The sequence below is a fragment of the Hetaerina americana genome, unplaced genomic scaffold, assembly GCF_022747635.1.
Source record: "Hetaerina americana unplaced genomic scaffold, ioHetAmer1.1.p SCAF_7, whole genome shotgun sequence".
Taxonomy (NCBI): domain Eukaryota; kingdom Metazoa; phylum Arthropoda; class Insecta; order Odonata; family Calopterygidae; genus Hetaerina; species Hetaerina americana.
The window spans coordinates 46,485,248-46,502,027 of record NW_027287316.1 but is presented as its reverse complement, the minus strand read 5'-3'; the positions used below and the strand labels follow the sequence as shown (position 1 = coordinate 46,502,027).

The 16,780-nt window shown below is 34.4% G+C and overlaps 1 protein-coding gene across 1 annotated transcript; it reads right to left on the bottom strand.

The window, feature by feature from the left end:
• Window positions 1-609: 609 nt before the first annotated feature.
• Window positions 610-9,148, bottom strand: LOC139696766 (phospholipase A1-like). The gene is made up of 9 exons (XM_071595604.1): window positions 8,937-9,148; window positions 7,067-7,232; window positions 4,533-4,627; window positions 3,616-3,743; window positions 3,236-3,376; window positions 3,018-3,104; window positions 2,331-2,439; window positions 2,034-2,158; window positions 610-762 (listed from the first exon to the last, which is right to left on the bottom strand). Exons 1-9 carry the CDS (start codon window positions 9,137-9,139, stop codon window positions 689-691), a joined length of 1,128 nt encoding a protein of 375 aa, XP_071451705.1. The 5' UTR covers window positions 9,140-9,148; the 3' UTR covers window positions 610-688.
• Window positions 9,149-16,780: the final 7,632 nt, after the last annotated feature.

Here is a 16,780-nt window from a genome sequence, read left to right as displayed (position 1 = left end):
CTAAGCATTTGAAATTAATACGTTTTTAAGAAGGCTAATCCTTTACCAAAACCCAATATATGGCTCCCCTCAATTAATGGTATCCATAAATTTACACCATTCTGGATTTAATATGGAATTGCCAAAAGGCATTAGCTGGTATTTGAATCTTGAACCCTCATGGATATTACTGAACCCTCTACCCACTGGGAGACAATGCCATTTTTTAAAATACTTCAATAAAATTTTTGGCCCCTCACCTAGTAGTCATACAGTCCTTTTAAATCCACTCCAAGTTTGTCCCTATCTTGAATAACATTCCTGCATCTGTGCTAAGAACTAAATGTAAATGGGGAAAATGGGTCTTGAGTTTTAAAGGCTGAAAAATAATTCCTGATAAACTATAACCAATTAAATACTTCTTCAATCTATGTAAAACTTGATTAGAAACAAACAAGCTAACATAAAAAATTTATGAAACTATCTAAATTATACAATTACTTTGGTTAATCAAAATTATTAGCATGCAAAAAATTTTCCTCCCACATGTCCAGTAACTACTTCTATTGAATGGTTCTCTACTATGTTGTTAATTTATTAGAAAACAAATTAAGTACATCAAATGTGAATACCTCAACAATTCGAAAATGCTGAACATGTTTACACATCCATTTGAAAGTAGAGTTGAATGTTTGTTGCTAAAATACAGTCAGCCTTCAAGCATCTGCCTCTGTCTTGCACCCAAAAGTCTTGCCATTCTCATGTCTATCTTATCGTTGGGTCCTATAAAAAAAGAAATTGACATTTCAACACATTTAATTTGGTGAATACATAAAACTGTCAAAGATTGTATTTCAAAATTGCCATGAAGTAGTAATTGACAAAATATTTTCAAATTTGTTCATACATACAATTTAAGAATTCACAATAGCAATTTTATCAATGAATTCATTTTTAAAATCTTATTTATTTTAACCACCATATACTTTTCTATATCTCTTAACTCTATTGAATAAGAATGAGTTTATGATAATACCAAAATTTTCACGAAGCATGTAACGGTATAAGTAAAAATTTGCATACAGAAGGAGTCCAACAAAACTACAAATTAGACACCTATATTAATAACAATAAAGAAAATCTGTTTTTGCAAAATTTTTTAAAGTTACCAAACAAAAAAAATTACGTTCATAGAGCATATCATCAAGTATATAGATGATATTCCCAATATAATTATTTTAAAATAGGGTATAACATGGGTTAGATCATTATTTTATCATATAACTGAATAAGACTGTTTGAATGCCCATTCAAAAATTTGGCTATTATAAGGATTTCTCTAATATGAGGATAAATTCATAAATATATTTCTAAGAATATATTCTGACACCTATACCCATAGTTTTAGTGTTTTAAAAATTCTTACTTTGGTTAAGCTTTCATCTTTATTTATAATGGCTTTCCTGTAGTCATTTTCATCATATTTCATTTCATCACCAGAATCTGACTCACTTTCAGAATCAATGCCACTAAAATACTGATAAATCCTTAAAAATACTCCTGAAAGAGTCGCCTAACCTCATGTTCATCCTTGAGAAGAATGCCACCAGTATTCTTTACTGTGTTCATTCATTTGCCTCAGCTTGCTTAGCACTTTCTACTCATTTCCATGATATCTTATTTCTTTAGAACTACTCTACATTTCTGCTTCTACCATTCATATTTTTCCTTACTTTTTTCATGATATCTTTGCATTATTTACTTTCCTCTTTGTCAGCTGTGTACGCCATCTTCTGAGCTTGCTCACCTTTAGCTGCAATCATCCCCTCATATGCTTCTATGCATCCATGGGTATAAATCATTAACCATTTGCATAATGCTTGACCGACACCAAGTGATTTGCATTGATGCAACTCAGTGCATAATGATTTTATTATCAAAACGTTAGTTTGGAGACTGAAACTAAATTCTCAAATCTATTATTTATTAATATTGTTTGGGAGTGAAAATTTTGGCTATGACGAAAAATGATTCTTTCTAGCAAGTATACTTACTGCAGAATGGTACATTTTCTCTGGTTGTTACATAAAATGTGCCCCTTGCAGGAAAATCTTCTGAAAGCATTCCCATCTCAGTACAGCTATCCAGGGTACATGAGCGGTAGTCAACATTTGCCTCTCTGTAAAAGGAATGATTTTAAATTATTACATATGTATTCATTACGAAAATAAGATGCATATTTATGAGGCTCAGGAAGACTGGAAACTGACTCCATGGATACACAATAGGAAAAAAAGGACATATATTGAAGCTGATGCAGTTAAAGCATAAATATAACAAGCTTCACTAACCCTTTTTCATTCTTCTCCCAGAGATGACCCCAAAATGAGCAGTTGTGCCGTATGCCTTCAATGAAGAACTGGTGGGAGCGTCCATGACTACAAACTGCTCGTTGCAACCCTAATAATGAAAAATAGTTTTCCATGAGTGTTTTAAAATATATATTGGGTTTTAATGTGTATTCTGGGTCCTGAGCATTTTAACATCAAACTTCTATTTGTTTATAATACACTGGCAGATATTTGTGGCCATTATCTAAATGAATAAAATGCATCAAAATACTATACTACCCCATGACCTTTCCCCTCGAGTCTGATTCCCATCCCGGAGTCCTTTCATGATGATGTCATTGGGAAACAAATCTTTGCAATCTTTGGACACCCCTAAAGGGATGCAAGATAGTTAAGAAGAGATCTCTTCCTAACCACTCAAATGATTGCAAGTTTATCCCTGAGAAAATGAACAAGTCCTGCTGATATAACAACCTATATCTACTTCATTTCTTATATCTTCACGTTGCTCCTCATATAATCAATAAACAGTTCTTCTTTTCAACTCAAAGTTCTTTCAAAAATAAGAGAGAAGCCAGCCATGGACATGTAGTTGTCATTATAATACCAAGAAATGGAAACTGCCTTATTTTCCGGCAAAAGAGGCCCAAATATTAAAACATAAATTTCTTAGAGTTAGGTACATACTGTCAAGCTTCAGAGCATTCAAAATGGAAGTCTTGTCCTTGCAGCCAGGTTGAATCATTCCACCATTTGGATAAAAGTCCACATGACCTAAAAGCAAAATGATTCTTCAATGGTTGCACATGATACGATTTGGCTTAAAAATCCTATCAAACTTTTTTTTACCAAGAGTAAAAAGGCCCAGAGCACATTAAAGGGAAGCGGAAAAGCTTTGTAATTACCAACTGGGTCTGGCTGCCCTAGTCCTAGCTTTTTCAATATACGCCCATTGGTATGAATTACATCTACAAATACAGCATCAGAAGGATCCAATTTACTTTCTGGATCATCCCCTCGAAAGCATGGACTGGCAGGATCCAGACCTAGCCAAAATTAAAAGAAAGTACATTAGCCATTCTATTACAGCGTTCATCATCAAATAAACAAATATGCAATAATACAAATGTAACTTTTAGTGTAGGGATATTTATTAATACATATTTATCAGATTTGTATTTTGAACCACAAGAGGGCTATCCAGTAAGTTAAAGGTAATACATACAGGTATACCATTTTCACAATATAAAGTATTTGTTCTGGTGCAAGAAATGTTCCAATATACCTGTGATCCTTGCGACACCACCAAGGCAGGTAGCCATGTATGAAGCAATATGAGCACCAAGACTATGTCCGATTAAATGAAACTTCATAGTATCAGCTTTCATCACTCCCATCAGATGCAAGCCAAGCCTGAAATATTTAGAGAAGCAATAAGGAAGTTCTACATTTCCAACTCACTTTGCAGTCAACGCACCACTGTCTAGAAATAATTGGCTGAGTGAAAAACTTGGCTTGGTCAATCATTTAAGCTAATAAACTGATGGTGGGTCCACAGGCATATTTTAAGATGCAGATTTTAGAAAGAGGAAGTAAATCCCTCTGATAGTTGACAGTGCTGTTACTACTTATTACTATATTATAGTGTTTTTAACGTGACACCATCACTCAATGGCTACCCTACTGGAGTCAGATGCCTTTGCAGCCAACCTCATTACTGAGGGACAGATGCTGTGCAGACCTTTTGTCTGGCTCCTACCCTTTGACCTATCTGGTAAGGGTGGCTCCCGCCAGCTCGAAGCTAGGCTCCCACCAGCACACCTCTGGGTTATCTGAACACACAAGTCCTTTTTACTAAGGCAAGATTTCTACGTCAAAATTTCCCTCTATGTGGAGGGAAATTTTTAAAATATCAATAGTTTAAAGACTTGTTGATAATAACTTAAAACACAACAAGACCATTAATGTGATTTTGCAGCAGCAAATCAAGATTATTTCTAAGAATTTCCAATTAGGTCTGTATCAGACTGGGTTTTAATTTTCTATGAAAAACTTTTATATCTGTATTTCTAATAGAATAAGATAAAATATACCAATGGTAGTAATAGGTAGTTCAATTCCTATTTTCTGCCTAAATGAAAAACATCTCACATGAACGTTTATTTTTTTAAATAATAGTTTTTCCTTGCAAACATTACTCACTTGGTCAATTCTGCACCCACAACTCTTGTGTTAGCTACAGCCCGCCAGTACTGCCAACTTGAAGTCCAATCCACTGCTATTACATTTACATCACTCTGAAAAGGAGATAATGCTCAAGAAAAGAATACAGCTTGAATTAAAAGTAAATAGTATTGGGTATTTAAAATATTTTCTTCTATAAATGAAAAGTTTGGAAAAAAAACATCTATGCTTACTGACTGAAATGAAATTGAGTTACAATTGTACAGTGGAGGTAGTTAGCCCGCCAGTACAATTGTATTGTGGAGGTAGTTACATCGCAGCGAAAATTCTAAAGAAGAGAGGTAGTAATGTCACTATCTCATACAAGCAGGAAATATTTTTATATCAAACCTATTTTTTGCCAAAATAATTGTTATTCTTTATTTTAAAAATAATTATCCAAAGACCTTAATGCAGTGTAATATATTCTGGAGTAAACAATCCTTCCCTCTCTAATAAAATATCCGTTCAACACTATGGTCTGAACGCTGAACAGACTCAAATAATAACAAGAAAAAGGCTTCAAACGATATTCTGGTGTATTCCCCATAAAAACAGTTGTGGATAATCATCCAAATAAATCCATGGTTTGATGGTTATCAACATGATGGCCTTCTCACTATAGCAATTTCTCATTAACAAAATTATCCAAGGGATTGTCAATCACCTACAATATATATGAACCACATGAAGGTAATGAGGGAGTGAAAGATGGCATGAGAAAAACTGTATGTTGTCATAAGCCCACTCTCAACAAAGAATAAGTACACAAGCAAGTGGATTGAATATTCCTTTTGAACTTATCACCAGATGATATTCAAAATGAGGATACAAGGCTGACATCTAGAACTAAGCCACAGCCCTCAGACTAGAATGCCAGTATATTTACCATTCTATCCATACCATAGTATCTAATCAATCCAAAGATTGGTGTGGTAGGTGATGGTGGATCTCACCTCATATTTAACCCTAAAGTCTGAAATTCAGACATCAGGGTAGGGTGATGAGACCCTTTCCATGTGGTACCTGTGATGTCCTATAAAAATATGATACCCAAAAAACAGAAGAGCTTTTGTGAAATTAGGGGTGTCCAAAGTCACTGGGAATTGGACCCAGCCAATTGATCAGTAACTGAATGCTCTACTTACTAAGCTACCATGTGGCCATTCCATCCATACAATAAAAATTGAAATTAGTTTAGATACAAAATAATAACCTAAAAACTTTGTATGTTGAATACTGAGGACTTTACTGAGAATTTTATATCAACAATGTTAACAAGAAAAACTGTCCCAATGATAGCTAATGTCAATTAAACAATGAGAGAATTACTGTTGCATTAATAAAACAAGAATATTTAGTATGGAATGCATATAACATACATTCATTCCTTACTACTTTTTGAACAAATGAAAAATTAGCATGATATATTCAAAATTCATTCAACAAGAAAAGGGACTGTGAGTGTAAATATCCAAAAAGTAAAGTGTTTTTTTTTTCAAATATTTGCCATGCAGTGTTATGGTCATGGTGGCATGCTATCATATGGAGATAAATCATTCCTTGGCATGACAATCATGCCATATTTAGACGCTCAAGGTACAGCATGGGAAATGCAGATGACCCATGATCTATTTCTAGAATGTGAGGAACACAAAACCAGCTTGAACTCACCATCAAATTGGCAATGTTTACGGAGGAAATGCAATGAGTGATTCAATGGTATAAAGATGAGTCTAACTTTGTAATAATAGATAAAAAAAATGTGCAATATAATGAATGGAGCAGACAACTGCATTTGATGAATGATTTGGTGTGTGCAGTTGATTAGAAGATTAGAGAGACATCCCGACATAAATTTTGTTGTATTTTCCCCAAATTTCACAATGACTTTTTCACATAATTATGTATTAGAAATTGGAATATGGGGAATTATGTGCACTCTTGGTGTCTTAGATGCCAATGTGTTTAAATTCAACTTGTATTACAGGTGAAATGTTTAAATAATCAAAGGATAAAACACAATGTCCTGATATGACAACAATCGCTGGAACTAGAAAATTAGGATTGAGTTTACACATTGAATAGGAACAAAAATGATTTTTGAGCTCATTCTTGCTTTTTTCCCAATAACCCATTGGAATCCACTTCCTGGATACCCCTTATAAAAAGTACCTAAAAAAACAAATCATATCTGTAACTGTACCTGGTTGCAGTAAATCCCCTTTTGTGGCAAAGGCCACAAAGAAAAAAATCACAAAATAAACACACTTACATTGAGCACAATAATACAAAGTTAAAATTAAACTACCTTAGGTTTGGAAAACTATTGTTAGCAATATAAAACTTGTTAGGTACATGTTCACAAGGAATACTTGAATGGTACGCGGACAGCTTTGCAATTCAACAGTTCATTGATATCCTGAATTATATCCCAGCAAGTTACTCATCATAACTAAACCAACCATCCATGATTTTAACTGAAATTTATGTACATGCTTTAAACAACTTACCCAATTTAAAAGAGCTTCAGCCATGTCATCAACCCAGCCTGAAGTCAAAGCTCCACTAAGAAAGCCATGGATAATAAAAATTGTTCGATAACGGTCTGGATCAAAATCAAGTCCTTTCATTGTAATAGCTGGCTTTTGTGGTATTTCCATCCATCTACGCACTTTCCTATGTGTGGACATTGAAGTAGATGAACTATCAGTTTAACTCAGAAGAGAGGCACTTGATTATCAATTCTTGCTGGCAAACACCATGCATTACCTTACTATACATAATTACGTTAGAGTAGAAGAATTATTCATTGACAGAAATCTTAGAAAATAGGTAGTGTTACCCTTTAACAAAAGATACTACAAGAGAAAGGAGAGTGAGGAATGGTGAATTATTTCATATTAAGAGTAAGAAAGATACGGAAAGTAAAAATATTTCAGCTCAATCAAAAATTCAAGAGAGACAATGCAAAACTGTGAAATATTTCAGCAGGAATTATGATGGACACCAAACCACACCCTGAGCTATTATGCTTGACAGTAACAAGTAGTATATCATGGCTCAAATGGTCACCATAGGACATCCTATTTTAATGCCTTAATTTTAAGCCTTATGGATAAATTATGCATATGAATAAATCTTTACGATAAATGGATAGGCAGAGGCTGAAATGTCATACCAAGGGTTTAACATCAACTATTGTAGTGCCTATGTATTACATTTTCCTCTCCCTGATGCCATATTCCTTCCCTTTCTCTTTCCACATTCCTGGATATAACCATTTTAATGATATGCTTAAATATCTAACGTCTAACAATATCTAATAGCCATAAAAACTCCACAAGAGGTCAATAAAATCTAATTACTACTAGTAGATTGTCTTCAACTTACAGCATATTTCATAATATGAAAATATGACTGTATCTATCTACTCAGTTGAAATTGGACTGCATCCAGTGTGTCAAGAATAGGGTATACACCTGGTTACTTGCTCACCCACTTTACTCATTGGATGAATTCTTTTGTGACAATCTTCATCACATTTAATAACTTATGTTTATATGTTAAATAATATTTATATTGACAACATTTAATATGTTTGTACCATTTTGCAAAATGAATAAAGTATTATTATTATTGTAGTGATTTTTGAACAGAAATCATACCTTACATTAACCTTTGCTGTATTTATTACCTCTGAGTAAGGACACTGTACGCGTGAGAGAGAATAAAAAGGCAGTGAGAGACAGCATATTTAGAACAGTGCTACATTTAATTCTATCTATAATCTATAATAAGTGACAGCCCTTACAAGAAATTGTCTTTGGTCCCTAAAATCTCACTATAACAAAGTTTGACTGTACTATAAAACTATTTGAAGACAAATTAAAAATGAGCATTGTTGTCACATTTAGCTAACTGTCTCAAGACAAAATATTGAGCATGAAATCTTACTCTGGAACTTTGCAGCAATACATATAAACTTACGATAAAATACTTAAATTAATATTTAATTAAGACTTATTGAATCTACATTAAATTTACATATAAATTGCTATGGCTGCCATTCATATTTACATCTCCACATTAAAAACTTAATATTTTGTAATATATGAAATAACACAATGCTTCTCCTGAGTGTGAGTGAATCAGATTCCGAAATTTTTCTTAAATCTAAACATTAACAATTGCCATAGATAAATAAAAGAATTTTACATTATGAAGATATACAGAATATAAAGAATTATAATTTCATAGGAACCATACACATCTATCTCAATATGCATGTTTTATACTTTTTCTTTTTTGCCCCTCTAATTCTCAAAAATACAGTTAAAAATACTTTAAGATAGTAATCTAAAATATTACAATAAAAATTACCTCGTCTTTAAGTAAAATGTCACATTAATTTTTTCTTTTGAGTGAGCTGAGAAAACCCATCGAAAGAGTTTGTAAAGTTTCTTTGGAAAGCCAAGACAATTCACACGGCCATTCAAAAACATCTCTGTATGCTCCATAGCATAGACATCAATTTCACTCTCATTCAATGACTCCACGCTCTTCAATATGTCTTCGTATGTCATATTTTGAATTCTTGTAGTGACATCAACTTAAGAAAAAAGATTAAAAAATATTAATGCCAAATAAAATGTAACACGGAGTAACTGACGATTAAGTCTTTAAGGAATGGCATTCATCATTACTCGAGGTCAGTTGACAGTAATTGCAGTATTTACTTTCATTTTCATTGAACAATTTTACTTTTATATATAGCAATTAATTTTCAACAAAAATGAAAATACGATACTAAATAATTCTGCAAAACATCTTTCCGTGTACATACTACATGCTCTCTACTAATAATAGAATTTCTAATTCAGCCACGGATCTTCAAGTACACTATTTTATTTTACCACACGAAGGTAGAGATCACTCTCAGCTGTTCACAAAGAATGATGGATACTCACACTTCGGGTTGGTTATACACTCGGCTTCAAGATTGCGTCTGGTAATATTGTTGGGACTGGTAACTTGTGAAATTTTGCAACAGAAACCACCACCAAAGTTAAAACAAAATATCTTTAACACGGTATTTATTTCACAAAATTAAGAATTTAATAATAAAATAATACTATAGGACCGAATAGGTTGCATGTATTCGTACAGACAATGCAATGTTGAGTCTTAAGTGGTTGATCCTCGCGGCTAGCCATCAGTAGCACACAAGAGCCAATGAAATAGCGTCTTGCTGAATAAAATATAGAAACATGTCACGGCGGTCAAATCAACCTTTCAGTCTAACCTCTTGAAGGGGTCCAGTAGATTGTAAATGTCGTAAAAATTGAAAACTGCAAATGCGAATTTATTTTTAAGTGTTTTCACGGAAAATTCATTGCTGCTCACATCATTCATAATATACAGGAACATTCAAAATGCAAATTTAAACTTCACCTACCTAGCGTTACGGAAACAACATTAATTCAAGTCATGCGATATAAAAGAACATATTGAGTGGACGAGAGTTCAAAGAAAACTTCAGCTGTCACAAGGGTGAATTGTGATAAATAACTAAGGACTCAGGTACTTCCGTTATATCATATGAATTAAATGCGATTACCATCCTTCTCAATGCCACCTTTGATAAAGATTACAAATTAATTAGTAAGAAAATGCACCTTGCAGTCAAAACAGCTAAAGAAAAAAATTCCTTCTAAAAATTGATTAAAGGTAATCACATAAATTGCCAAAGAATGGGGAATAGCTGTTTAATATATAGTTTTCGAAACCTGTAACAATTACGAAAAAGGATCACTATTATTTAATGAACTACACTTTAAGTATATGGGATCCATGAGTAATTCCTTGGACCAATTTCGACTTGATGCTATCAAATTACAAATATGAAGATTTGGAGGAGAGCTTACGCACCGTACAACCCGGTAGGTCAGGTGAAATTCTCTGGATGGTAGGAGATTCGGAGCCCGATTTAGATTGCGTTGACTACTATAACTAGTCAACAAATAATAACTATAATCGAACATTGGACACATTTTTTGTCATACCATTTTGAAATTTTTCAAAATGTTAGCAACCTCTGCGAGAGATAGGACATCCTATTTTCTTGCGCGAATGTGGTTAAGAACGTATTTGTACCATGAAGTTACATGAACATGAAAAAATGCACAGCCACGCACACCCTCACATGAATAAGCGTTCAGGCATTACTGAACTTAGGGATAGCTGTATCATCTCCCACGGCTAGGCAGACTCAGCAGCAGCAACAAACACCACGCAAATACATAATTTGCAATAAAACCAACTCGAGAATACCGGCGCGTAGGAATGGCTATTGCAGTCCAAAGATTTTACGCCATTTGGTCCTCAAACGATGGGATTATGCATGGAATCCAATAGGAAATGAACGAAACCAACGATTGCCGAATTATTTATGCTACGCATACGATTTAAAAATGTCATTACCTTCTACCAGACACGGCGATGACTGTAAATGCACACAAACCATCAGTAACAGCAGAAATTGTTTTAAGTTGTCCATTATGCTTGATGCGCCCGAACAATGTCTACGGAAGTTAAATGCTGAATGTAAAAGTTACCTAAGAAAATTATGCAGTTTCATTTTTAGGAAACTCAAGTCTTCCTTGTGGTATGAAGAATGGTCAGGAATTCCCAGACACCCGCAAGTCGTTCCTTCCGCTCACCGCGAGAACGGAAACCACCAGCAGGAAGTTAACACCTATGGCGGTATTTACGTCGAGCGTGATCGAAAACACTGAATAATTCTGTTGGTTTATGCATACGGTGACGATAAAAAGCCTGAAATGACTCTTCAGATTCTAGTTCTTCATCGTCGGAAGCGTTAACAGAATGATTAAATATAATTAATCTTTACACATAACTGTTTGTCATTTTGCAGGACACATTCAAACTCGTACTTTTGCTCCACAATGACACGGAATTTAATTCTTATATCCATTCAGCAATTTCTCCCCTTCGACTGTCAAAATTAAAGTTACCGTTGATAATTTCCCAAAGAGTACTCGAATTGCAGGTCAATACAGGATGGATACTTAGATTTACCTGTAGAAAAACAATTTTACACGCTCCTCTAAACACGGTTTCCACACACCAGTCCGATCTTCTCGGGGGCGATCCGAGACAAAGCGGCTGCTAGGGGGCCCATAGTTTTTTTAACATACAATTAGTTTTTTAATCAAACATATCATTTCACAGGAATATGTAAAACATTTCTATCTACTACCATTTCGTAACAAAGTCCAGGCATCCTGTCAGATTTTGCACCTTTTTTCAGCTAAATGCTGAGAATCAAGGACGCAAGACTTTGCCAGACACACCCTTTGCGCCACTAGCCAACTACTAAATGAAGCAGGTGCAAAGGTGCTGTGCTAGGAATATTACTGTTGATGCTGGAAATTTCGCCCACGGCTTTGGATGGTTGCTAACTCTTTCTTGAGGTCACCAAATATTTTTAAATAGAATATGGCAAGGGGAATACTGAGGTGTCAGGACTTGTGATGTAATTTTACTAAGAACTAAACTTGAGATATTTAAATATACGAAACTCTCAGCAACTTTATAGAAAATAGTCATAGTTTTTCCTGTCTGAAATTAAATGGGAACGTGTGGAAGAAGGTTTAGAAGGGGGATGGGAGGTGCCATAATTATACATGCTTTTGGCGAACAAATCCTTGGAATATGTCCGCACCTAAGAGAATGAACACACAAGGCCGTTATTCCAAATATTTCCTCACCTTCAAATTAAAGTGGTGAGAGATGAAATTAATCACCCCTCTTACACTCATAATTTTCTGCTGAAGCTAGAGTTACCTTCTGGTATTTCCTTGGATCAGGAAATACCTTATGTAAAGTGACACTTTTTTTGACATCAATGAAAATTTTTTAATTTCATTGCAGCTTAAATGGTAGCACAAACTCTGCTTGATTAAATTCAGGCATATTAATTGAAAAGCAACGGGTACTAATTGGAAAAATTCTGGGTCATAAAAGGAGGCCAATTTTCCAAGCACTGCTGGATATTGGGTAGGGAGATGTGGGTGATTCTCTGGGGTGGGGGGCTAACTTCTGATGAAACAAGCCCTTAAAAGGTCAATTAGTTACCTCTAATTTAGTTACATCCTTTCTAGGTTTCCAATGCGTCATTTTTTCTACGTAAAACTTAACGTTTTCTGTTGGCCAAGACTGTGAAGCGGCTGTGATTTACTACCATCCATGTACATTGATTGGAAAAAACACAATGATAAATATTTTGTGAGGCAATGGTGTCACTGCATAAAAATGGGTGGATCAATACCCACAATGAAGAGAGAAGTAGTTAACATCTAAGATGAATGAACTGGAGGAGGAAATTGAAAAAGGAAGTTCCAGAGAACCACATTCTTCATTACTGAGCTTTTTGATGCATAAGCTCACATCTCTTGAACAGTTTTAAAGTTTATTGCAAGACATTAACATTGCTGAGGTGGGTGATTTGAAACAAATGCTGTGGTATAACGAGTTCCAGAAAGTGGTATACAGAGTTCAAGGTATATCATTTCCTGCCTGATGATTCCCACTCAATTACTGCAATACAGAGCAAGATAGATAATTCAATTGGGAAAACAAGGAATTTTAAGTGAAAGGATACAAATGCTTCCAATTCATTAAAATGTCTTACTTGCAGACAAAGAGGAAAAATAGTAAAAATGTGTTTACGTGGGGAGCAATGAAAATTGTGCACATTCATCATTGTTTTGTTTCAGTAACCAAATGGAAGATACTTTCTGGACTGCCGTCATTCAGCCGTCCCTCTTTTCTTTCATCTTACTGGGTGAGGAAAATGTTACCTTTTCCTCTGCCTTATATTGGGGCAGTGCACCTTACTGAACCTTTGCCATTTGATAGGAAGTGTTCTTGACCTAACTAGAAAGGAGGAAAGGAGTAACTGGAAGTAACTTGATCTTGTTGAATTAACTCAACACAAACAAGAGGAATAAAGAAAGGATGGAAAGCTCCATTTCTAGAATTGCAAATTGAACACAAATAAATGGTTTCAATCTTGATCCTTAAATTCATTTTGATCTAAAATTGAGCCTCATTGCATTTACCCAATCTTTATGAAACACTTTCATTTATTGAATCTAAGGATGATTACTGCTGTAATGATGACTACTATAGGGGTAAATCCATATACCTATAATGAACTTAGGACAATCACTTCCTGTTTTAATGGTGAAACTTTCACTTTTTAACAAATTATGCTTGTTGGAACACAACTGCACTTGCTGTGCTACAGTTTCGTTGATATTTCATACTTTTATAATTTTCCCTTCCCTGCACTCCTTTTAAAATTGACAAGAGGGGGGCATTTATTCATTTAGTGCCATGAACAGGTATAAACCTGACTCTACATTGTATACTTTTGTACCCCTCCCACCCACAGCTGGTAAGTTCTATTCAAATTTCAAAGAAACTGCAGGAGATTCTGCAACAGTAGCCTCGATAGCTTAACTGGCTAAAGCACTCGACCGGACCTTGTGGGATCCGGGTTCAAATCCCGGTCAAGGTGAATGATTTTTACACTCTGAAATAGTTGCATTTAAGTTCTATTCAGCTGGGGAGAACCTCAGTGACTCTTGCACCATTTCCCCCATAATGAATTTGAATAATTACCTAAGGACAGTGATTTTCTTCTTATTGAACATTGATATTCTTCCATTTCTCAATTAAATCAAACTCTATACGTAAATTTTTACATTGCATGGTGGCTACAAAAATCTAAGGACAAAATTCCAGTTTTTCCAAAAACAAAATTAGAAATTTTTCCAGGTTGTTTTCCCTGTAATTTATGATATAGATAAGCTGATACATATGAATATATGAAAGCTTAATAAAAACGTAGCCTTTATAAAATTTTGTCTTGATTCTACTAAGAACTAATTTCTTTAACACAGGAAAAATTTATTTAACTGACAAAAAGTTCCTTTGCACTATGGAAAACTTTTGTTTGATGAGGAAATCACATGTTAAGTGATCTTAAGGCAAGCATTAGAATTCAAACATTGCCCGTGGGCTATTCAAATATATAATAAGGGGGGAAAAGAGAGGGTAGCATGCTCTCTGGTAGCAATGCAATCACAGCTAATTTTCTGGAAAATAAATGTTAACACAGTCACTGTAATTATTTTAAGTTTCAGGGCATTTTCAGGTTGGTGCCCACAAAGTTGTACACTTTTCTTGCAGTATTTGCAATGAATTCTTGGGAGTTTTGTGAAAGTAATAATTAAAAAAGTCTTTCAAATTTCTCTGCTTTTATAAATGCTGCCAAACAGTGATCTTGACATTTGGAATAGAGTTGGAAATTAACTTTGCCACCATTTCTTGAATGAGAGCATAAGAAAGATGATTTTTTCAAATCAATTTGATGCATCATGGCTTAACAATCCACATACAAAAGTGAAATATGTCAGAGTTATTAAAAAATTAAAATAAGCCATATGATCTACTTACCCCATTTTATTTCATTAGCTGTGACTGTGAAAAAACTATAATAGAAACTGACTTTAGTAGAAACATATAAATAACCTTGAACCCTTACGTAATATCCCTTCAGCCACTACCAGGAGTATGTCTCCAAGGAGTAAAGGCACCAAACATGAAATTAATTATTCAGGAAGCAGCCTGAAAATAGGAAATTGATGTTCAATACGTCTTTCTGTTGTGGTCATGAACAATGCGAGGGATAAAAAAATACTTAAATGGAAGTCTAATGGCATCTCATAGTTTTGTCATCATTTTCCAACTTGCTGGTGTATATGGAACATGGAGTATTTCATTTCAGTTGTTCATTTTGTAGGTGAATAATTGGTTAATCTTGATTTAAATCTCCAGGTTCTCCCATACCAGGTCACACAGCCACCACATGATGCTTTGCATTGTATCATTACGCCTGGACACTTTTCTCTGTATTTTTTTGATCAATCTGGAACCAATATCTTTTGAAATTAATTCCAAATGCTTACTGTACATATATTGCATAGTCAAAATAACAAGAAATAGTATTTTCTTCACTTTTTCAACAATTTCAGACACTATAAATCAGGGCGGCAACAAAATTTAATGCATATGGCTATTATAATGTAAATATCCAAGTAATTAACATGAACTGCTACAGAGTTTTGGCACTAGCTCATCTGATCTCCTTTTGTAGAACTGAACTGGGTACTATACACATTTTTTAGGGTGCATTTCAAGACTTAGGGGTAATCCAGTGGGTAGATCACGGGGCTACTGGTTTCATCCCAGGTGATGTCTCTGCACACCATCAGCTCCACCCTAACTGTATGATTGTTCAGGTATCAGATCTTCCAGGCACAGAGGAAGGGACTGACCCCTTACCTGCGCACATTTCATGTGCCATATACGGTTTAGTATCAGGTAAGCTCCATCCTCAGCAATTTAACCAACTCTCAACTTGATTACTATGTTTTAAACTCAACTACAGAAACTATTTGAGAATTCTCCGCAAACCTCTAGAGAGTGAAAAATTTTACTTCCAATAAAAAAAAGCAGTGGCTTCAGAGTTTGTACGTGTCATATATGCATGGCATATATGGGTGGAATTCCTGCTTTCCTGGTGTGTGATATATCATAAACAATGAATTAAACATCAAAGGAATCACCGCAGAATGAAAGCTTTCCTTTGCTCTGAAATGCACAAGCAGAATTAAGGAGAATTATTAGTGTTGCAATTTAATGACCCAGAAACCATGCTATGAGGAATAAATAACAATCAACAGTTAGTTAACAGTTACAATAAAAATAATTCTGCAAAGTCACTAAGCTTTTGCTAACTAAGAATATTTTAAGTTTTCCCTATTTACTACTTAATGGATTCCTGGCTTCACCAAGGATTTTGTGAAATTTTGTCAATCACTACACTATCATTGGTTATCAACCACTAACTTAAAGACACAAACTGCATACATAAATTAAGAGATTAATTTCATTCCATCGGGACAAAAATTATTAACAAAATGTTAATTTAAAAATGAAGTTCATTCCATTTTAAAATGCAAATTTCTTTCTAACTCATTCCAATTTTCATCATTACTTAATAAATTAGCAAGATCATGAAATACGAGGGAAGTTTATTGTGAAACTACAAGTTATTTGAACATAGCAAAAAT